At 38.0% G+C, this 23,347-nt stretch overlaps 3 protein-coding genes across 10 annotated transcripts; 2 read left to right on the top strand and 1 right to left on the bottom strand.

The window, feature by feature from the left end:
• The first annotated feature begins 3,099 nt into the window (after window positions 1–3,099).
• LOC137728775 (Transducin/WD40 repeat-like superfamily protein) lies at window positions 3,100–6,535 on the top strand. The gene is made up of 7 exons (XM_068467533.2): window positions 3,100–4,016; window positions 4,153–4,353; window positions 4,583–4,690; window positions 4,856–4,993; window positions 5,111–5,362; window positions 5,560–5,880; window positions 5,977–6,535. The coding sequence occupies exons 1-7, from the start codon at window positions 3,318–3,320 to the stop codon at window positions 6,142–6,144; spliced, it is 1,887 nt and encodes a 628-aa protein (XP_068323634.2). The 5' UTR covers window positions 3,100–3,317; the 3' UTR covers window positions 6,145–6,535.
• Window positions 6,536–8,594: 2,059 nt separating this feature from the next.
• On the bottom strand, window positions 8,595–16,686 carry LOC137728963 (uncharacterized). Of its 8 annotated transcripts, none has more exons than XR_015952310.1 (19): window positions 16,489–16,686; window positions 15,504–16,193; window positions 14,935–15,135; window positions 14,752–14,835; window positions 14,592–14,651; window positions 13,520–13,564; window positions 13,204–13,403; window positions 12,592–13,086; window positions 12,255–12,351; window positions 11,974–12,153; window positions 11,771–11,860; window positions 11,252–11,314; window positions 11,084–11,158; window positions 10,905–10,955; window positions 10,244–10,321; window positions 9,809–9,927; window positions 9,466–9,573; window positions 9,280–9,345; window positions 8,595–9,186 (listed from the first exon to the last, which is right to left on the bottom strand). XR_015952310.1 is itself a non-coding variant. In XM_088677809.1 (19 exons), exons 2-19 carry the CDS (start codon window positions 15,849–15,851, stop codon window positions 9,112–9,114), a joined length of 2,451 nt encoding a protein of 816 aa, XP_088533935.1. In that variant the 5' UTR covers window positions 15,852–16,193; window positions 16,489–16,686; the 3' UTR covers window positions 8,595–9,111. The 8 variants fall into 8 exon arrangements, 6 of the variants coding, with proteins under 6 accessions (XP_088533935.1, XP_088533939.1, XP_068323879.2 ...); XR_015952309.1 differs by having other exon boundaries at window positions 10,905–10,973; window positions 16,489–16,645; XM_088677809.1 differs by having other exon boundaries at window positions 9,793–9,927.
• A 4,340-nt stretch (window positions 16,687–21,026) lies between these two features.
• Window positions 21,027–23,347, top strand: LOC137727762 (uncharacterized). The gene is made up of 3 exons (XM_068466578.2): window positions 21,027–21,857; window positions 22,650–22,736; window positions 22,876–23,347. The coding sequence occupies exons 1-3, from the start codon at window positions 21,231–21,233 to the stop codon at window positions 23,002–23,004; spliced, it is 843 nt and encodes a 280-aa protein (XP_068322679.2). The 5' UTR covers window positions 21,027–21,230; the 3' UTR covers window positions 23,005–23,347.

Raw genomic sequence — 23,347 nt, 5'->3', positions numbered from 1 at the left:
AAACTTCACCAACCCAGACGCCAAAATCCCCAAATAAGACAATCCAAAACAAACCCACAACAATTCAATCAACAAAACACATAAAGAAGGGCAATTCCAAAAGAAAATTGATCCCATATTCAGCACGTTGAGGCAGTCGGTGAACCCAGATCCAGCACCATGAGGCCACAAGAGCCGCGACATCGATCCAACCATGGAGTCTCTGTCGACATGGAGCGAAGCGTGGGGGTAGGGGCGAAGCGAAGAAGAAGACATAGATGGGAGGGGTGAAGGTCTTAGCAGTCCACCTAATTTTGGGGTCCTTAGCGAAGACCGGCTAATGAAGCGCATAGTCAGCGTGAGTCCCTGCTAGTCTCATTTAAATTAGTCCATGCAAGAAACAAACATGGGATTACATTGACTAGTAATCCTAGCCAGTCCAATGAAACTTAACGAGATGAAAAAACACACCCATAGTTTATATACCCTCTAAATTTTTCAAATTCTTAGGTTTCATTAGGATTTATATATTTTATCTTCCTAATACAGGTGACTGTATCTTGAGAAAAACATATCCTTTCAAAGCGATGGTATAGTACGCGTGGATGTCTACTAAACTCTCAACTTTGATGCTTGTTATGATCCCACATCAGCTACATCAGAAATGGTGTAGTGGTACTTAAGTCTTTGAGGTCCTCTCACCTACTGGACTAGTCTTTGAGGTCCTCTCACCTACTGGGCTCTTCTCTTGAACTTGAGTACCTAACATTAGTATCAGAGCCTAGGTTCCCGACGCTGCGGAGGGGGCGACCTGAAAATGGCTACCTTAACGGGACGACCAAAGGATGTGCCGCCATTAAGAGTGAAAGCCACCAAAGTAAGGGCCATCGTGGGCGTCGGATCTTCCGAAGGGTGGTGTGATGTTATGATCCCACATCGGCTACATCAGAAATGATGTAGTGGTACTTAAGTCATTGGGATCCTCCCACTTACTGGACTAATCTTTTGGGTTGGGCTCTTCACTTGAGCTTGAGTACCTAACAATGGTAACTATCATCTTAATAAAAATGTGATAGGTTTAATAGCCCTCAAACGGAATTTAAGAGACATGGAAATCTATAGATACATCAATTAGGTGAATCGTGTCATGGAACAACACAAAGGCCCAATGGTCGAAGAATTCAAGGAATGCGTTCCACTAGATGGTTGGTTTACAAGTTCCGTTGATAAATGGAATCAATTTGCAATGGAAAAGGGAGTTCAAAAACTTGACTTGGAATTCTTTTTAAGATATGATTACTACCAATAATATATCCCGACTACTTACTAGGTCTCAGAAAAGGGCCCTTTTACACTCTTATTATAACTTTAAAAAGACCTCCTGTTTGTAGCCGTTGGATAAAAATCCAACGGCCCATGATGATTGGTCAGGAGAGGATCCAAATCCCTCTCATGGATACAATAGTGAATTTAAATTCTTAAAAATTCTTAATTTCTGCTATGTTGATGTGACTGTTAATACTCTTCAATACTTCTTGTGTAACCGTCCATTTCTTGAATGATTAATAGTGTTTGGTGCCAAAAGTTTGGTTAACTTAAGAGCTGTTGGCTCCTCAATTGCATTGAAGTATCTCGTGATATATGCAAGTGTTCACCTCAAAAGGATTGAGATTCGTGACGCAAACCTTGTTTCATTTGTCTATCAAGGTAGTGTTATAGACCTGCGTCTTAGTAATGTTCCTTCACTTGTTGAGGTATCTATTCTGATCTACGCTGCATCGATACAGCTTCCCCTTTACCATTCCTTCACTTAGTGAAGGTATGTGTTTGTACTTCGTAGATCACTTAGTAAAACATTTCTGTTGATAATTTTGAAGAACGAAAGGTATAAACATAAATTAAAATTGTTTCCTTAGTGCAGATGAATTACACTTGTGACGGGGAATATGTGGATGAGATTAAGAAAGCTAAAGCATGCCCCCATCACTGCCTCAAGTTAGTGGAAATCGAAGGTTAATTATCGCGCTGGTGCACCTGCTAGAAGACATGTCACATACTTAATCAAGAATCTTGTGGCATTAGAGAAAATTGTTATTGATATTGTCAATCATTGGAGGTATCCTAGTCAAACGCATCATCCAACACGACTTCCCGTCAATCGTGAAATTAACACAGAAAATGGAGAAGTCGTGTTAGAAGAGAAGGCAAGAGATGACAGCAATGAATTACCTGAAGAGAAAAGTGCCTTCATCTATTGAATTTGTGTGCATGTAGCTAGTCAGTGTACTGATGTTTAACGTGGTACGAGTTGATTTTTGGATAGTTTGGAAATAGTGAAACTGATTTTGGGTTTGATTTACAGCTGATGATGAAAACTGTTGTTTAGCGTGGAGATGGAATTGTGATTGTGAATGTTTATTATTTGATGAGGATCTCTGGCGATGGGAAAGACATGTAACAAGTATATCACCATTAGCTTCGTGAGCTAATAATATAATACCAATTATGAGTTTCTTCATGTATTATTATTGACTGGAAATATCACAAAATAATATCAGCATTACAATTTACATGTAAGCCTCTTATGAATGGTGATGTTTCAAAAAAAACACTTTAGTTAACCAAAAAAAAAAAAAATATATATATATATATATATACCACCATGGGTGGTCCAGTAGTTGGAGACGAATTTCAGGCTTGTATTCCACAAGCCACGTCCCGAGTTTGATTTTTGGATTTCTAACGCTAATGAATCACATGATGATGGTCAAGGAAGACTTGTGTTAGACCAAATTTGCAAATCATATGATGTGTCATCAATAAAAAAATAAGCACGTATATCAACACTTAAGTAATAATCTAATTATTAACAGTCATGTCATATGGTTTACAAATTTAAAACAAAATAGTTGGTCTCTTAGCATTACTCTTGTAAATTTTGTAAGTTAAAGGGGTGTGCTATCCACACATCTCTTTTTACTTCTCATATATCCTTCTAATTTTTTACCATCGGATTGAATGAATCGAAGAATATCAAATGACAGAAATTAACAGGGCGTACGTGGATAGAACATCCCAAGTTGAATTTTAGGGACTGGGTATCAAAAGTCAATTGGGCTTTATAAAAAATAAAATATTTTTGGGCTCAGTCCGAGAAAACACAAAAATTGGGCTAGCCCACCAGCTATTCCCCTCTCTCCCGGTTAAAGGCGGTGGAGTCTGGACGCATATAAACAGGTCTCCGTCGGAAAACACCAGAAAAACGGCGACGTTTTAGGCATCGACGACGAAACGAAGAAGAAGAAGTGTGTAGTGCAGAGAGACAAAGAAAAGTTCCAATGGCGGACGACGAGGCAGAGATGTACGACGGAATCAGAGCTGCTTTTCCTATCTCGTTCGGGAAGCAATCTAAGTCTCAAACCCCTCTCGAAGCCATTCACAACACGACTCGTCGTTCCGTCAGCAACAACCCTCCGGAAAAATCCTCCTCCGCCGCCTCCAAAACGAGCGGCCTCCCTTGTCTCTCCTCCTCCTCCCAAACCTGGCTCAGCTCCATCCGCGCCCCCAAAAACCCTAACCCCAACCCCAACTCCAACCCTAACGAGAACGACGATGGCGATGCCATGGTTGGACCGCCCCCTCCGCCGCCGCGATCCGAGCTTGGAGACGACGACGATGGTGAGTTGATTGGACCGCCGAGGCCGCCGGCGGGGTCCAATAGGGACGATTCCGATTCCGATTCCGATTCTGATTCGGAGGCGAATTTCGTAAACAGGTTTCGAATTCCGGTGAGCAATGAGATTGTTCTCAAGGGACACACAAAAGTCGTTTCCGCCCTCGCCATCGATCACACTGGGTCTCGAGTTGTTTCAGGCAGCTACGACTACTCCGTGCGGATGTACGATTTCCAGGGAATGAATTCAAAGTTGCAGTCTTTCCGGCAGCTCGAGCCATCAGAAGGCCACCAAGTTCGAACCATCAGCTGGAGCCCGACGGCGGACCGGTTTCTCTGTGTTACTGGCTCGGCTACGGCGAAGGTGCGGCTCAACCTTACAATTCATCTTCCTGTTATTGTTTTGCATTATTTGATTTGGGTTTTCTGCATTTGGGGTTGGTGTGTGATGGGCAATTTGCATTGCTTATACCCTTTTCGATTTCATGCGGATTTTGCAGATTTATGATCGTGATGGACTTACATTGGGGGAGTTTGTAAAAGGGGACATGTATATTCGTGATCTCAAGAACACCAAGGGCCACATAACTGGATTGACTTGTGGAGAGTGGAATCCTAAAAGTAAAGACACGATTTTGACTTCATCTGAGGATGGATCACTGCGTATTTGGGATGTCAATGACTTCAAAACTCAGAAACAGGTTCGATGTTGTTTTCGATTTTCTTTAAGGCAATGTTTTTGAATAATATGAGCGTCACTTGCTTTATTCATTGCTGAATTTGGAATTGCTTTATGTAATAAAATATTGGATTGCTAATTGAGTTTATTGTCACTATATTCATTTCTACTCTGTTTTGCTTTTGCTAATGAGAACGCATGTTACTGAACTTGATGTGTTAGACTAAATGATGCTATATTTCAATGAATAGGTAATCAAGCCAAAACTTGCTCGGCCTGGAAGAGTTCCAGTCACCACTTGTGCTTGGGATCGCGACGGAAAACGTATTGCAGGTGGTATAGGAGATGGTTCTATACAGGTATTGGCTGGAATATCTTACTTCAATAATCGCAGTAGTGAATTAGCTCACAAGTCCCCTCCCCACAAATGGAAGTTTGCATTGCTTGGAGAGATAAATAGATAGATTTGTATTGTTCGATATTTGCATTAGCTTCTTCTCACACTGCATGTATCATTTTGATAGGTATGGAACCTTAAGCCTGGATGGGGAAGCAGGCCAGATATACACGTTCAGAATAGTCATTCAGACGATATTACCGGGCTTAAATTTTCTATGGATGGGAGAATATTACTATCAAGAAGCCTTGATGGTACATTGAAGGTAATGCATTTCCTGTCTAAAGAATATACTGCTGTTTATTAGCGGTCTAGGATGTACTTCTTTAAGATTTGTTCTTTCTGTTGTGTATTTCCCTACTAATTACATAATGTGTACTAGGTTTGGGATTTGCGTCAGATGAAGGATCCTCTTAAGGCGTTTGAGGATCTCCCAAACAACTATGCCCAAACTAATGTAGCTTTTAGTCCCGATGAGCAACTCTTCTTGACTGGAACGTCCATTGAAAGGGAGAGCACCACTGGAGGTTTGCTATGCTTCTTTGATCGAGCAAAACTTGAACTTGTTTCAAAAGTTGGGATATCCCCCACCTGTAGTGTTGTGCAGTGTGCCTGGCACCCAAAACTCAATCAGGTAATGCTCTCACTGATAGTCCATCATTTTCTGAACTGGTCTAGCACGCTCGTTGGTCTATTTGAGAATAGCACAACACATTCTTATGCACGCACGCACAATTTATGTAGAATGGAAACGTACTCAGAAAATACATGCCTTTGATTTTCCAAAATAAAAAAAAAAATGAAAAATCTAAGACGCCTTTGTTTTTGAAGATCTTTGCAACATCAGGAGATAAAAGCCAAGGAGGCACTCATGTGTTATATGATCCAACCCTTAGTGAAAGAGGAGCCCTTGTTTGTGTTGCGCGTGCCCCCAGGAAAAAGTCTTTTGATGATTTTGAGGCGAAACCAGTGGTTCACAACCCTCATGCTCTACCCTTATTCAGAGACCAGCCAAGCCGTAAGCGTGAGCGAGAGAAAGCACTGAAGGACCCACTGAAATCCCATAAGCCTGAACTCCCCATGACGGGACCAGGTTTTGGTGGCAGAGTTGGCGCAAGTAAGGGAAGCTTATTGACCCAGTACCTCATGAAGGTAACGTTTTTTTCCCCATTAAACATGTATTTATCTTTAGTTCCGGGATTAATTAACTGCAGAAAACATAAACTGATCCTTTGGGTCCCATCTCAGCAAGGGGGTATGATCAAGGAGACGTGGATGGACGAAGATCCGAGAGAAGCCATACTGAAGTATGCAGATGTTGCAGTAAAAGAACCAAAGTACATTGCTCCAGCTTATGCACAAACCCAGCCTGAAACAGTTTTTGCAAAATCAGACTCTGAGGATGAAGAGAAATGATCTGAGAAAGCTCGCCTTTAAGACTATTCCCGCAAGCTTTTGCTGGCAGTTCACAGAGACAGTGGCTCCCAATCCATAGTAGGTTGAGAAGAATTCATTTGTAGGCCATCCCCGGCAGAAACAGAAACCGTTCCACGCCTTATTCTAAATGTACTTGTGCCTTGTGATTCGTCAAAACAGCTACAGAAGCCGTGAGTGACAGACAAATCTTGGACTTTCAACTCGGAATCATTGTACAATGAAGCATTTTGAACATGAGAAATTGTAACGACCCTAACTAGTACGGTTTGGTGGATCGTTAACGACCCTAGTACGGTAGCTGTTAAGAATATGTATGCCTCTCTCTCATGTTGGAAAGGTTTAATTAGCAGTGATAACTTGTCTGCAGAAATGTCTAGTTCTAGCTCGAACCCGTCAATCCTTACAGTCCCTACAAACAAAAAACAAAAATTCAAGATAAAATAACATGCAATGATATCGAACACAACTAGTTAAGGCTCCATATTTTTTCTTAGGCGTGTCAGTACACCACGGCCAGCCTCTCTTCGCCGGATGTGGCTGCTTCCGCGACAGGGTCTCGGCCGATATCTTGTCCAAGAGCATCCTCAGCAAGACCGATGTTGTAGAAGCCACTCAATACCGTCAACCCTGGCTGCGTCCAAGGCTGCGCCGGCTTGGTATTCCGACAAAGTCCAAAACAAAATGTGTGGCACCACATTCCCATAGCCTTCATCCTGACCTCATACACTCAGTCTTCCAGGTGCTACAATATTCACCACTATGATCAGTCTCGGTGGCTTGCACCTAACATCCTCGCCCTGTATAAAATGCACCTCATGGCAATCGCCGTGACTGATCACATTCCCTTTCCATGGATCTTCACTCAATTCAGACACCAAAAGTCCCAAAGCAATGGGGATATCAACTTTGAATGTCGAGTTGATGACGTCGCATAGGGCCAAGCAGTTGTTCATCTTGCCTTGCTTTTTCAAGTCCTCAACCATTGCCATCCACTGAAGCTCGGCCACTTTCCCTACGTTCCAGAGATGAACATTGCGTATGTTTCATGTGGAAGCAAAGTATCCGCCTCAATCTCCGTCTTGCCCGCTTTCACTTCCTCCAAATATTTGTGAACCACAGAGCTTCTGTCCTCTTTTTTGGGAGAAGAGAAGGCGTCCTTCAAGAGCACCACAACCTCATCCATGAGCCGATATAGGACCATGTCTGTGTAATCGGCCTCTGTAACATCATCTTGGTATTCCGCTCGTGGGAAACAACTTCCTCGTAATGCTTACATGCATCATAATGGCTCTATAGGCCTGGGAATACTGCTCCCTGTCGGAAAGGCAACTCGATGCAGGCTCGCTTATGTGCGTGCTACTACAACTACTCTTCCCTCCGTCTTCCTGGCCTTCTACAAGGCAGTGCAGGATCCGGACAATGTTGCCAAAACACCCGAATGATAGGGGGGAATGGACGGGATGTTGCACGCGAGGGTTTTGGGGTGGATTTGGTGAGCCACGCTGCCAAATTGGCTTTGCGTTGAGCATGGAATGTGCGCTTCAACTTGAAACCTCACTATATATTTCATTCGGAAGAAAAGTCACTGTTTCACTCAGTATAAACAGCGAGGATATAACCGGAATACATGGCGTAGTCACTGATATTATTCACATCCGCATTCGAGGCCGATCATGTGGATGGTCATTTTCTGCTGCTCCACTTTTCCTGCGTCATGAAAGGTAGTCCAACTCTTCAACAGATGCAATATCGACTATACCTTCATCACTAAGATCAATCAACAATTTGCTCCGTCCGCCAAGTCGGTCTTGTAAAAACCTATGCTGATATTCCCACTGGTTGTAGCATTCCATGAAACAATGAAAATCATTGTCCTGTAGTGGCACCGGCGGATCATCGCCGTTGAGCACAATGCCTTTTGGTCCACCTCCGGCCACATAGTCAGGACACTCGCTATGTTCCTTGGCAAAGAAAAGTACTGTAGGTTTCCACCTTCTCTCCACCAAGGCCCGCAACTCCCGCAACTTTATGATACCTTCAACCTCACATTCCTCAAGGAGCAAGATCACTTGTTCAGTTGGCAAAGAAAAGTGCTGTAGCTTTCCACCACCTCTCCCCTCCCAATCATCTCTCCTCCCCTCCCCTCTCCTTCTCTCTCACCTTCCTCTTTGTCTTCTCTTTCTATAAAGAAGTCAAGACAAGATATAGACGTAGCTTAATCGTAACCCTTCAAATAGAAGGGAAGGGGAGGGAAGGGAAATTTGCAGGGGATAGAATCCTACTCTGATTGGGGGAGGATCATCAGAGAGACAAAAGATCCAACTAGGGTATGTGAAAGAGCGCTGCTATTTATCCACCCACTTTTTAATGACAACTTTACCCTATGTAGTATACAAACCTTACGTATTTATTGGGAGACATAAAGGGTATGGGTAAACATGATTTAGCTTACGCTACAACTAGTGTCAATATTTTTCAGGACCCATGCCTTTTTTTTTCCTTCTATGTTTTATCGACATCAGAAGCAACATCTTTTATGTCCATTGACATTTACAAGATTTTTGATACGATACAGAAGTTCGTTACATCGAACATCATATTCCCGTATAATATTGGGATTATGATCCTATCAGGTGTGCAATGCAATAGATATTGGTGTGGAGATTTGCGCTTTGGACTATAACTTTTATGTTGCAAAGTATTTGCTGCAAGCTTTAGCTAGCAGTTCGCAGAGATAGAAGCTCCCAAACCATGTTAGGTTGAATAAAATTCCTTCGGCAGGCCATCCCAACGGGGCCAGGAGCCATTCCACCCCTTCCCTCCAAGTTACTTGCACCTCGTCCTTCGTCAACAGTTGGAGAAGTCGTTATCCTTGAGACAAATCTTTGAGTTGCAAATTGGAATCTTTCAATGATGTGCTCATTTAACTTCTGTATCAGGTTTCTCTTAGGGGTCACCACTCTCGAAGCTTGACAAACGAGAGTCAGTTAGAACAGTGAACATCTGTGTGTCCACAAATAACTGCACAAGCCGAAAATTGCAAATGAAATAAAAGAAAGGCGATAGGCTATAAATGAAAGATCCAGGAGAAGTTTAGAAAGGATTGCAGGTTACCTTCATAAATTGTCTGTCCTTGCTCGGAAAGGAATCGATAAAGCTATCTTTAAGAAGTAAAGAAACCTGAAAGGACGGTAAAAGATTTACATGCCAAAAGTGTAATAAGCCATGTACTCTGGTAGTTTCAGTTTATTTCATCGAGAACTTCTACGAATATAGAAATTACGGTATTAGTTTCTCTACCCTGTCACTGTTTGATTGTACACTTGTTATTGTGTAAGACCTTAGATCTGAACAAAGTGACTCCGCATAGTTCTTCATGACTTCCAAAAACTGGCCTGCAGCTTCGACCTGAAACATATAGGAACAAGATATGTATTCGCATTCGTGATAAGTAAAATGCTGGAACTGCCTAGAAAAGTATGATAAACATATTGTTGAACAATCATTGATTCTAAAACATTTTTCCATAATTTGGTATATGCACGTGCAATAAAATATGAAGTTTCCTAGTGTAAATCCAGCAGAATCACGAGCAGAAGCAGTAAGCATGCAAGTATGACAGTAAACCTGCACTTCGTTGCACCTATATACAGGATGCTTTTGAGCAAATGAACCTTCACGCGACAGTCTAGCATGGATGGGCCCTAATTCAGTGGCTAGATCTTTATGTCTTGGAAGTGACGGCAAATGACACATTTTCACCTGCATGAACAACAAAGTAATAGTAAGTACACTCGTTATTCTTAATGTGAAAAAGTGCAGGCCATTACTGAAAAATGTAAAATATGTTGTAATTCCTCTAAGGTGGCATAAAAAAAACTGAGCATTCTGTAGTTCTGAAGAGATAATCCCTATAAGAAAAAAGGACTTCTTGAATGATCGACTCATTGCTTGAATCAAACTCGAAGATGCAAGAATTCGAAGATCTTCCCATAGCGTTCTAGAGACAACTACCTCTTTATAAAGCCAGTGATAAGGAAAAAAGTAGCCGAAAAAACTAAATGAGAATAAAAGAAACCTGATCCTTTTGCACATTAACTTGAACAGGATCCGACGTTTTCCTCTTCAGGTCTGCAGGAACCTGTTGTATCCCAATCTGCCGTATGACGAGCACAAAGGAAATTGAACTAAAATTAATGACAGTTTTTACAACCCTCGAAATTTAAGTGAGAACTTGAAACATGATTTCTCTTGCCAAAACAATTAGGATTTTCTATATATACCAGAAAGTAATATAACATTTAGGCACAGAATATAATTCCGAGAGTTAAAACCATCATAAGATTTCTAGAGGGTAAACTTGACGGGATTACCACTTCACTTCAAACCCTAGTTCATAAATCATACATGCTGTTTCAAAACAAATATTCAAGACTCAGTAATAGGTAAACTAAACGAATCAAAGAAAAAAATTGTATGCGGAACTGCCTAAGAAGTATATGAATTTGGAGATGACATGATGACATCCCATTTAGATTTCTGACTTCGTGAATACCGAATATCCAAGCAAAGCAAGGAACTGTTTTTGGTCAAGCCTTAAAGTTAACCGCACATACTAGCATAGCATTAACACCTCACTTGGAAAGATGAATTCTAGAATGTCGAACATTCGGTCCGAGAGAGTAATACAATGAAATACAATTATACAAATACAACTATAAAAATGAAACGAAACTCACAATAAATGGAACTGGGGCGTCAAGAAAATCAAGTATTTTCCCTGGTAGAACCTGAGGAAATTGAAGAAACTTAGAGAAAAACATATATTTCAGGATGTCATCAATGATATCGCTTAAATAATTAACAAGGTTTTAGCTATAAGCAAATATTTTACACTCAGCAATAATATCGAACTTACAGGAAGCATTAAACTCTGCCATTGAAATGGACGAATCATGGGAATGAGAGATAATACTGTAGCTGATAGCACACCCTGCATTGATTGCAGTGTCAAATGATCAAACGATGAAAATAGAAAGTGCTTTCAGGATTGATGCACTTAAATCCAATACAAACAATTACTTACCAGATTCGGACACACTACCACCACTTGTTTTTCTAGTAATACTCCCGTAAGCAATGACAAAATCTGGCAAAAACACCGCTGATGAATCAGTAAGTGTAGACAACAATATTTACTAAGGGGTTGACGGAAAAAAAATAGACTTCTTTTTCCAGGGAGAAAAGTGAGCCCACATGCAAATACGCAGTTAGGTTAGAATGTCAAGGGGTCCTATGCCTAACAATTCCAGAAGAGCTATGCTAACAAGTTCCCATATTTTTTTTTCTGTAACTAAACAACAATCCACAAAATATGGTAAATCACATGAAAAGTGAAGAGCTCAAGCATAAACGTCAGTGTCAGTCGTGGTACGGGATTCAAAATGTTTCAGTCTCACAATGGACTTGAATCAAAGGAAAAACAAAAACCTAATTGCGTTTACATGATGCGAATAAATATTGCTTAAAAAGAATCTGGACCAAATGGTAAAAATTATTTACAATCTTAACACCAGCTGGACTCAAGGCAAACATCGGAGCTTACACTTTCAAGGGAGAGAACTCGGCAAATTGTTGCAGTTGTCCATATTGATAGTGCGAGCGCTTCCTCAGCAGCAGCTAACATAACGTTGACCTTTAACCAAGTGAAGTATGGTTAAGTCAATATTAAAGAATACAACAAAATTTAGAGAGAAAGAGAGATAGAGAGAGAGAGAGGCCTTAAAAAATGAGTAATCAACCAAATACCCCAGGATCTTCAAATGAATCAACACTATTCTCGTCAAAACCAAGAGCAGCAACTGAAGGTCGCCTATACTCAGTAGCTTGTAGATGTTCAAGAGGTTGAAAAGATAACTCACTTCCTCGTTGCAGGAGAGGCAGAGCATGAAAACCACAAAGAATCTGTAATAAATCGTTCTTGTTCTCCTATCATAGAGAGTTGATACAAAAATTAACTGTCAAAGGGAAATCAAATTATCAATAATAGAGAAATAAGATTAGTAAGATTGCAGTGTTGGTAAACTCACCCTAGCCCATTCCATTATTAGTTCATCACCAAACTCTTTATCACACGTTGAGGAAAGGTCATCGTCTTCATCCTCCGATACCATGCTTCTAGCTGGACTGCCAAAGATAATAATAGATTATTGAACTTGTACTTGTATGGTAACATGGGTCAAAGGCATCAAGTTATTTTACACGGCATAAAGAATTGAGATTGAAACTAATAATGGAGCTATTCAAGTACTACTTAATCTCAGATAGCAGCATATATAGACATAGCATTAAAAAAAAAACCCCACTACTTCATCTCTAAAGCATAAAACGATAAATTGAATAGTAGGATAGACATATATTTACCACCTGAATAGAGATTCAGAACTGCCAAGACGCTCCAATGTGCGATTCCTGGTGGAGAAAGATGTCCCAACCTCTGGAGAAGTATGGTCATTTCCATAGATTGCGCATATTCTTTCTGAAGCCTCTGAACGAGTTTCTGAGGCCTCAAAACCATAGTCATCAGAACATTGTGAATCCTTTCTACCATCCTTGTCTAAATACCGTACTTGACAAAAATCTGAACTTTCGCTAGCAGAAACACTTTCAGGGGACTGCAGTTCCCATATCTTGAGTGAAGAAGGTGGAGTCTCATCCTCCGGTCTGATTCCTGCACCAGCAACTGTAAGTGCAATTGAACTGTTAACTGGTATTGCAGAGTCCATCCAATTATCAAAAGACTCCCTCTCAGGGGACTCATCATCATAATCTTGTACTTTGGGCAATGTAGGGACAAAATCATTGAGGGCCATTTCACTAGCAAATTGTGTTATTCGCTTCAGACGCTCCTGTTGAATGATACTGCATCCAAGTAAGTAAAATGCGGTGAAATGCATTGATTTTTTACAAGGATAAAAACTTTGAAATGTCTATACCATACTTACAAATTATAGAGAAATAAAAAAATATACAACTCACCTATTCAGCATCTCGTAATGTAACTCAAAAAAAGGAAATTTGGATAGCACACAGTAGCATCGAGGTGCAGAAACCAAAAAGCGGAAGAGTCCTCCCGTCGAATGAGAATTAGGTGACGAGATGCCTAAGATAGCAGGAGGCCTCTGAACAATTTCTGACACGTGTAGGCAAACACCATAAAGTGTTGCATTGTCTGCCACCTGATCAAAAGGGTATTACCTTTTTAGTAACCGTGTGTGCTACAAACATATGCATATAGCATGCTGAAATAACAACTGTACAAATCTTCAAAGAGGACAAAATGAACATAAGATACCTTGAGTGAGAAAATAAATGATAAATCATCTTTGCCTAAATGCTCCTGTCGAGAATATCCGATAATTAGAGTGCTATCTGTGTTTTATATTTAAATATTTATGTAAAACTAATCGATAAATAACTAAATGAAACATAAAGTGGAAAATCAGTCTGCAAACTCTAAATGGACATGACTCACAATAATGTTTTCGAGGCTACACATAACTGATTAAACTTCGGACCCATTTTAAAACAATTGATCTTGTTTTAGCTTCTGATGTTCAATGGTAATATCAGAGCTTTATATCCAGGGGTCTTATGTTTGAAACCTCATATCCTTGTTACCCTACTTATTTATTAGTTTTAAAAGTGCAGGTTGGGACTGCACCTGCGTTTCTCCATCAACATGTATGGTTGCCTTTCCACGTGCAAGATCGACTGCACGCGAAAAAGCATGTTAGCTTGATACACATTGGTGGCTCATTTCCTAACTGTTTAGCATTAGATATGAGCGAGGAAAAATAAAAAGGAAAAGGTAATTTTGTGTCACCTACTCTCCATTGTTCAATACCAGTTACACTTTGTATTCTTTTGTTTTTCACTTGGTTATTTTGTAGAAAAAGAAAATGTAGATGGAGAAGCATAACGAAAAGGCAATAAAAAGGCTACAGGCTCTACTTTTCCTCATACAGTGTTTATGTTACTGTGCTATTAGTACCTAGATTGTGAACACCAGCCCCTGTACGACAATATTGTCAGAGACGCAAATTTGAAGTTTTACAAAATCTCGATATTTTTTTCCTTCCTTTTTTTTTTTTTTTTTTTTTCCATAGGACCAATTTCAATTGTTTTTAAACAATTTTCAGATTTTATAATTATAAAAAAAACCGAACCAAAGTCAAACCAAACTGAAGAAAACCGAACCGAACAGTAATTTCAGTTCAATTTTTTGTTTTGGCAAAAAATTTAACCAATTGAAACTGAACCAACCCCTACAAGAAGTTGTGTTTTGTCACGAGATAAAATGAAGAGAAATTGAAAAGTTGAGGAATATATATGTCATAGATTACATGAGACATGTTTTCGTGTACCTGTCCATAAACAACTTGATTTAAATCACTTAGTGATGGAGTCTTCTCCAATAACCGTGCCTGTAAGAGAACAGTATATTATATCAATGCAACATAAGTGTTAATTAAATACAAGATAATGAGTGAATTTAAAATTAATGGAAAATGAGCAATATCGAACCTTAACCCCTCCAGGAAAACAAAAGGAAGCTAAATCTGTCAAACGCATATCAAACCGCTTCCCAGGAGGATATTTAAAAAGTATCTGTAGATCCAGTAAAACATTCAGGAACATATAAATTATCATCGGATGCCGAAGAGAAACAAAGTTCCTGGGAACTTCTGATGCAGTTATACACCCAACCTGAGGTTCTAATGTAGGAATTGGAGGTCCCCGCTGCTCTAGCAATTTAAGGTCAACAATTCCACAGTTTATCATCTCCATCTCCCATTTCTTTCTTTTAATAAATGCATCCTCCGCAGTGTCAAGGTTAGCATCAGGATGAAGCCCCGCAATAATAAAATGCTCAAAGAGTGAACTTGGCTCGGTATATTTTATATGGCCCTAGAACGGCATAATCATAAAACTTTAGCAATTAGACAGACAATCAACCAGGTAAATAAAAGAGATTTTTAAGCAATAACATTCAAGCATCGCGGGTGAAACTGGTTCCAAGATTTTTATAATCGCTACATTTAATCATTTACTTTTTCTAGTTTTGATGTCTGATTATGCAATCAAAAATCCTATACCTATATTCATAAACAAAGTAGTGGGAAAAAGGTAACTTTCTTACACAATAGATTAAGTTTAAACCCTCTTAATTTACTATTACTCGATAGCATGAAATTCTCGAGTAATCAAGTTCTGTTTTCTGTGTTTCCATTTTTGTGTAGTAACAATGTATCAAGCAATGCCATAGAAAAGGATACCTTTGATTTCGAGTGACGCTGATACCACTGGCGTTTTTGGTTTGCCAAAACCTCAGGATTGAAAGACAACCGCAAACCATCCCGTGAACTTCCACCCCATCTCCAAGCCTTCTGCATCTGAGTTTTCAATTTTTGAAAGCTATTGCTCCGTTTGTGTGTCGTACTTACAACTTCACTTTGGGAGCGCGTATGCCCCGGTGCCAATGGTGGCATGCTCGAATTACTTGAGATCACATTTTGCAATGTTTCCCCTGCCACTTTAAATGCCTCCTCAGATATTTCCTGCAAAACCTGAGTAGGCAACGAAGGCCGCTCTTCGTATGCTTCCCCATCTTCTTTACCCTCCATTTTAAAACCCTAATCTAATCTTTATAAATTGCTCATTTCACCGAATTAATACGCGTTGCTCCATTGCTTAAAAAATCCCAAAACCAGCATACATTCAACCCATTTTACTACTTCTTATCACTCCAACATTCCGACCCACAATAACAAGACCCAGATGCAAAAAAACACGAAATCCGAAAGGATTCTCTCCTTAAATGTGTTTGATCCTCGATTTCGCAAAAATCCACATCACAGAAGCATTCAATCTACTCACAAAATCCACAAAATTATGTCCTTTCCACATGAACTCCACTGTTTTGCACACAAGTTTTGAACTTTTTAATCAGGCAAACAAGTTGCACCCTGAAAGTACCCATAGAATGTGAAGCAAAGCACAAAATTCAATACAAACACAATAATAATGCAGAGAAATGAAAGAGCAAAAAATCAAGCATTTATGAATTTCAAATAAATTTCAAAATTTGTGAATGCTATCATGATTGCATTGATTTATAACAGAAACAGAAGATGAAGGGGCATAATTCAGATGGTAACCGCATGAGGAAATTAAATATCATAATGCAGATTAATAAGAAAAAATGAATAAATAAAACAAATAAAAATTCATATTAGGCTGGGATTTGAGAAATATTAGTACCTCTTTGTTTGGTTTCAAATGGATTGTCCTTCAGAGAGAGAGAGAGAGAGAGAGAGAGAGAGAGGAGAGAAAGTTGCTAAATTTGGAATGAGGTTGTATAAAGAGAGAGGAGAGGAAGGTATGTTTTAGGACGAGGTGGTCTGTGAAAGCAGGGGGCGGAAGTTAGACAAACCCAAGGGACAAGGATGTGGCGACAGCTAATTCACTGTATTTTGATCGGAAAACGGTTTGAAAGTGGCTAACTCAAAAAATAATTAATCACTTTCGAGCTATTTTCCGGCCAAACTACAGTGAATTAGCCATCGATAAAGGTACCATTTTCTTCGTCTCGTCGAGAAGTATGATTTTTGTTTTAGAATCACTCGATTTCGTTGAGTATTGACGAATTTATGAACGTTTAAATTTTACCTAATTTCTAGTGAGTTTTCCAGTTTTTTCGCGAACCAATCAACTTTAAGGCTATTTTCCAGCCATCTTCGGTAACCATTGGGCTTTCAAATGGTATAATTTTGTTCTACAATATTATGGGTCGAATTTAGTTAAGAAACGAGTTACTAAGCTTTGAAAATTGCCCAAACTTCCGGTCAAGAGCTCCGGGACACTTAACGGTGTTGTTAATGGAATGACCAAAATGATGGATGGTGGACAATTTCAGGGACAAAAGTGATATGTTATGCAAATCTCAGGGATCATTTTAACTATTTAGCCTTTTTTAAACGATATGCCGTTACAAAAAAAAAAAAAAAAAAAAAAACAATATATATATATATATATATTGGTTATTCTATACGAAAATAAAATTTACTTAGACGTGGATGCACCCGATTGATTATATATAATTGGATATTACTCCTTAGAAACTTATAATTTAAGTGATTAAGAACGTTTAATTTACGCAAGAAATTTTATATTTGATTTAGGATTTTCCCCCTCTCAGTTGTACATTACAAAAAGAAAGTAAAGCGTCTAAGAGAACTAGCATTTATACTGCCCGTTTTGAAGCATTTCTAACAAAATTGAAATTACGAACAATATTATAATTAATTAATGGGTTCTTTGGATATAGGCCCTTGAAACTCCTATTTTCCAAATAAAAAATCATCTAAATTTAAACATTCAAATAAAATCCAAATTTCAAATAGCCTACCATATAGACAAATATATGACCAACTATTACAATACAATTACAACTTATGCCATAGAATCCTAATTTGGTCAATAAATGTTATTACTCATCCTAATTATGATGAGCAATTAAATCCATATGGATATTTTACCTTTCTTGTATCATAAATATTAACAACATATATAAATTAATTTACCAAATTTAAAAGAGAAAGACAATCTTGTACGGAAAAAATAATATTGTTTGAATTATGTAATTACCTACATACAAATTAATTTACCTACTTATAAAATATTATACTAATAAACCTGCATTTTGAATCATGTAATTACCTACATACAAATATTATACTAATTTACCTACATTTAAATTAATTTACCTACTCATAAAATATTATACTAATTTACCTACATTTAAATTAATTTACCTATTCCAAAAAAAAAAAAAAATTAGTGATATTAGATAATGTTCGAATATTGTGGGTTTGTGCTTGTAGGCAATTAAATAAGCTTCTAATCTAATGCACATAAATCATGTAGGTAAATTAGATCATTTTGAAAGTAAACTAGACCCTTTAAATTTTGGTTTGATGTAATAGGTAAATTAGACTATTTTGTAGGTAAGAATTGTGCGGAACATATAGCTTTTGTTTTGTGTATTAGGGATTGGAATATTTGCCGAAGCTGTTTTAGGTTTATTGTTGTGTTGGTAGGTAAATTAACTTATATATGTAATGCACAAAATTATGAAATTAGTATTATTATTTTTCAATTGGCACGTTATAACAATTTGAAAGTTAATACATTGAATATACAATAAATGACATGAATTATTTTGTAAAATATATAAAATTAATTAAATGGATATAACAAGTAATTGATTCAAAAATCTCATCCAAGTATTAATAGGAGTAGTTTAGGCATTCGAAAAATACACAATTTGAAAAGTCAAACTTAATTAAAGAATTTGTTTAGTTGAAGGCTAGTCAATGAGCTTTATTCAAGAAAACAAAAGGAAATGAGTTTTAGTAGAGGAAAATATAGTTTCAAGGGGTAATATCAAATTTTCAGTTAATTAGGATTGTTATATATTATCCAGTTTCTAATAGAAGAAATGTCGCATGATTGGATCCTTAGTATGTTGCTAAAATGGAAGGAGCAACTTTTTAAGTTATTTTTTAAGAGCTGCTCAGTATTACGGTTTGGTTTGAAAGTGAAAGGTCTTAGTTCGAATCTTGTGGATGACGAATTTGATACCAAATTAGGTTGTCCATTGTATGACTTAGCCAAACTCACTCTCCCTAGTATAAAAATATCGATATACTAAAAAAGAAAGTTATTTTGTAAGAGACTGTTTGATGTTCTCTTTTGTTTCCTTTTTATTTGTACTCTGTAATTATTTTTACATAATGAGTATTTTAATTAAGATTATGTTTTTGTTCTTGATAAAATAAAACAACTTATTCCTATAAAACGAAAAAATGTATGTTGCTAAATGGAATCACCTCCTACAAATTATGTGAAGCTTAATATTAAAGGGAAGTGGCTGAGGTCAACGAGGGTTGGCTTAGTTGGTTTCCTACCTTGTGTGTTGCCCACCAAGGTTCGAGTTTCATTGTCAATAATTTTAGTTGGTGCGTGATATATAAATTTTTACGTAAATCCATATATACATGTGGCAGTTGATAGTTAGGTGACACAAGTAACTACTTCTAGTTCGAAATTGTAGGTATGCTCTGACGCTGATTGCGAGATTAACCAATTTCCCCTTAACTTTTTTGGAATTGAAAGAGCCCCTCCTTAAGATAGTTTTCTGCAAAAAAAAATGACAATATATTAATATTACAAAGCAATAACTTTCAAAACAAATTTGAGATCCTATACGATTGTAACTGTCGCTCTCCCCTCCCTTCTCTAAAAGTTGCCTCTAACTTAATCATAACTCATTTTTCCGCTCATTGTCACCACTTCGACTATTCCTATCTGCATAAAAGAATGTAGAATGAATACTTTCCATGATGTATTAGAAAGTAATGGGTAATATGTATATTTCCATGATGTATTCCTAACTGCATAATAATAACTTAAAAAAAAAAAAAAAAAAAAAAAAAGGAAGGGGGGGGGGGGCTCCCCATTATGTATAAGAGAGTAATGGGTGGAATTACGTCATTATAAAAAACCTCAAGGCCTAAAACGCAATTATAAAAAAGTTAAAAACATGTACTAACTTCCACTAACTAGAAATGTTTTCGGCTTTAACATCCGACGTGTCGCGTGCAGAAAGTACCCCACTTCCACCGGACAAAACTGTAAATGCCGTTGCGATGCTGTCGTGTTGTAAGTCCAACGATCCTGACCGTCAAATTTGCACCGAATTAAATATAATTAATAATTAGTCGCGGGAAATCCTCCTAGGTTTTACAGATCAGCACGTGCCTTTTTCTCGGTTCTTATTTATTAAAACCGACTTTTGACGCCGATTCTGGACTCGTTGCTTACGTATACGGATTCTCTACTCCCTTTAGTCTAAATCGTTTTAAAAAATATCTGATATTTATATTTATTTATAAGTGAAAGTTGTTAAATTCAATTTTCGTAAAAAATAATTTGAATCATATTATTGTTAGTAGTCAAGGTAAGCCAACTCCCCTTACTTATCATATTATTGTTAGTAGTCAAGGTAAGCCAACTCCCCTTACTTAGCATAAATAATATTGTTTGTTAAACAAAAGGTAATACGGAATACCAAAATTTTAAATTAAATTTGTAAATTAAATATGTGTCATCGATAATAAATAAACACATTAATTAACGTTTAAGTAATAATCTAATAATTAACGACTAAATTATTAGATTTGTAATTTTGATTTAAAAATCTTAATCTCTATGATATTATCGTTAAATGTTTTTTTATTGATTTAGAGTTGTAACACGAATTTAGTGAGCTTTACTTTTTTTATTGTTTTTGCTCGACAACCTTTCCTCTTTTCCACCACACCCTCATCCTCTTTTCACACGCCAACCGTAGTTAGCCATCTTCTATCTTCCTCGGTAAGAAAAGGTTCAGGCTTTTGATGGAAAAATATTCATGGTTTGGTGGTTCAATTGGGTTTGAATAAAAGAAATAAAATAATAAAATAAAGTTCATTAAATATGTGACATAATCTCTACTAATTAATAGATAAAATACTTATTATCAACTAAAATTTTATGAAATTACAAATTTAACATTCTAATTAAAACAGAACAAGAATAAGAAATATGGACAAAAATGTAATTTCACATAATCAAATTTTGTTTTTTTTTTTTTTTTTCAAAATCTCATCTACATATAATCCTACCATATTTCTAATTAAAAAATATAAAAAATTTCTACTCTCACATTCTCTATCACTCTCTTCCACTCTCCTTCTACTTCAAAAACAAAAATAAAAAAATTTCAGAGTGTGCCCACATGCTAGTTTTAAATTATTAGATTTCTTATGAATGGTGTAAAGATTAAAAGAAGGAATGTGACTTTACGGGAAAGATTCTCATAAACCAAAGTGACTTTCCTTCGTCTTCTTTCCTTCTCTCTTGCATGTGTAATAGTTAAGGTTGAGATTAGGGTTTCATCAATGGCATCCCCCATATCGACTCCTGGATTCCCTTCTGTGCGCGCCCGCCAATCCGCTGCCACTTGTGACTCTGCCATGGAAACTCGCGTTGCTTCCTTGGAGGCTATCATCGCCTCTTTACCTTCCCTCATCGCCACTGCGATCGACAATGCCCTTGAAAAGGCCTTCGCCAAGGCCTTCGATGCCTCTCTTGAAAAATTTCGTCGGGAAATGCTCTCTCGAGGTGCCGGGGAAGGCATCTCTGCCCCTCTTGCCGGCGATCATCATGCTTCTCCTGCAATTGATCCGATCCAGCTACCTCGGAGCCCAATCTGTGCTGAAGGAGCCCGATCGCATCTCTCCGACGACCAACTGCCTCGGATCGACCTGGATGAGGAGGACAACTTTGATTGTGTATCGGAGCTTCTGGAATCCGTCGACAAGGTAACCGACGACGATGATTCCGATGACATTGTGGTGATCAGTGAGGTCAACTCAAAGCCTAGCCAAAAGTCTTCGAAACGGACGGTGGCGGATGATGACGATGATTGTGTGGTCTTGGACGGCGACCCGGATAAGCCGGTTTCGGTGGTGGAGGATTCGGGTAGCGGCTCCGACGAGTTGCTTGTAGTTGGGGAAACGGGGCAGGTATAAATTCGACCTGATTTAGGTTTAATTACGATTTGCATTGTTTGGTTGGTTTAATTTACTCTGAATTGAAAGTTAGAGAAAGATAACTAAATGCTTTGGAAGTTTTTTTATTGTTGATTTGATTAGAGAATTTAAAGAAATTTAATTTCAACTGAAGGGGTTGCGGTTATCGCATCTTAATTTTTCGACTTGTGCTTAAGTTTTGAAAACATAGCAAGCTGATTAGTTGTGGCATTAAGTTTTGGGTTAGGCTAATGATATTGCTGTCATATGAAAGAGGAACAATCCAAGACTTGTTTTTCTACTTTTCGCGACTAACTTTCTTGTAATGGAGAGTTGATTGTGGATGCATCGGAATGATTTACACATATTTCAAACTTTCGCGACTAACTTTCTCGTAACGGAGAGTTGATTGTGGATGCATCGGAATGATTTACACATATTTCAAGTTTTGGTCTTTCTGGATTATATTGTTTCTCAGACATAGTTATCTTTATATTCTTGTTTTATAGTAAAAGTGAAAACCTGTTTCTTGCTTTTTGGTGACCTTGATATTGCAGTTCAATGGGTTTGAAGAAGTTCCCTTTGAATGTTTGGTGTTGTTTGCTTGCTTGGCCACTTCATCTTTCTCAGGCTGTTGTTATTTTCTTATGTTAAACTTGTTTCTCATAATACGGGACCGTAGCACCATACATTGTCTAACCCCTTAATTTTCGTATTAGTTGGATAATGGACGCACCGTTTGCTTTTCCAGCTTTAATTGATCTTATATTGTTTCTTTGGTTGCAGGTAGCATGTAGAGACTACCCTCATCCACGACATCTTTGTGCCAAATTCCCTTTCAAAACTACCCAGCCCCAGAACCACTGTAATCTTGTGAGTTGACTCTTACAAGCTGTTGCTTATAGAATTTCCATCAAATACTATTTTATTGCCTGAGTTTGACAATATACCACCACGGATGTCTTTGTTTTTTTTTTTTTTTTTTTTTTTTTTCCTTCCTTCTAAAATGCAGTGTCATTGTTATGTCTGTGACTCGCTGGCACCATGTGTACATTGGACCTTTAATCATTGTTATGCCACGGATGAAGAAGAGATATATAGAATATGGAGAAAAATATTCAAGACACGGAAAGTTGGTTAGAATTCTAGCCGGAAAGTTAGTCAGCAACAGCCTCCTTTTCAGCAACCTCCCATTCAGCAACCTCAGTTTCAGCAACCATCTCCTATCCAGTGTTGCTGGTTATGAACCCCCCTCGCTTTTGAAACGAAAAAAATCTGTTTGACACGACTTGTGATTGACTTGTAATTCGGCAAAATGCTGGTTGTGAGGAGCGTTGGTAGTATATAGGTGTTTGAAGTAGTGTACAAGGTATCCCTGCGTGGAGATGCAGTATAGAGGCATGTTGTTTCCCAAGTCTCTACTGGTTAATTATTATTTCTGGGTTTCCCATATGCTTGAAATCACGGGGTACCTCATTCCTGCA

Source organism: Pyrus communis, chromosome 10 (genome assembly GCF_041283825.1).
Source record: "Pyrus communis isolate YQ-2024b chromosome 10, ASM4128382v1, whole genome shotgun sequence".
NCBI classification, from domain to species: Eukaryota; Viridiplantae; Streptophyta; class Magnoliopsida; order Rosales; family Rosaceae; genus Pyrus; species Pyrus communis.
The sequence above is the reverse complement of the archived record's forward strand: the minus strand, read 5'-3'. Positions and strand labels throughout refer to the sequence as shown.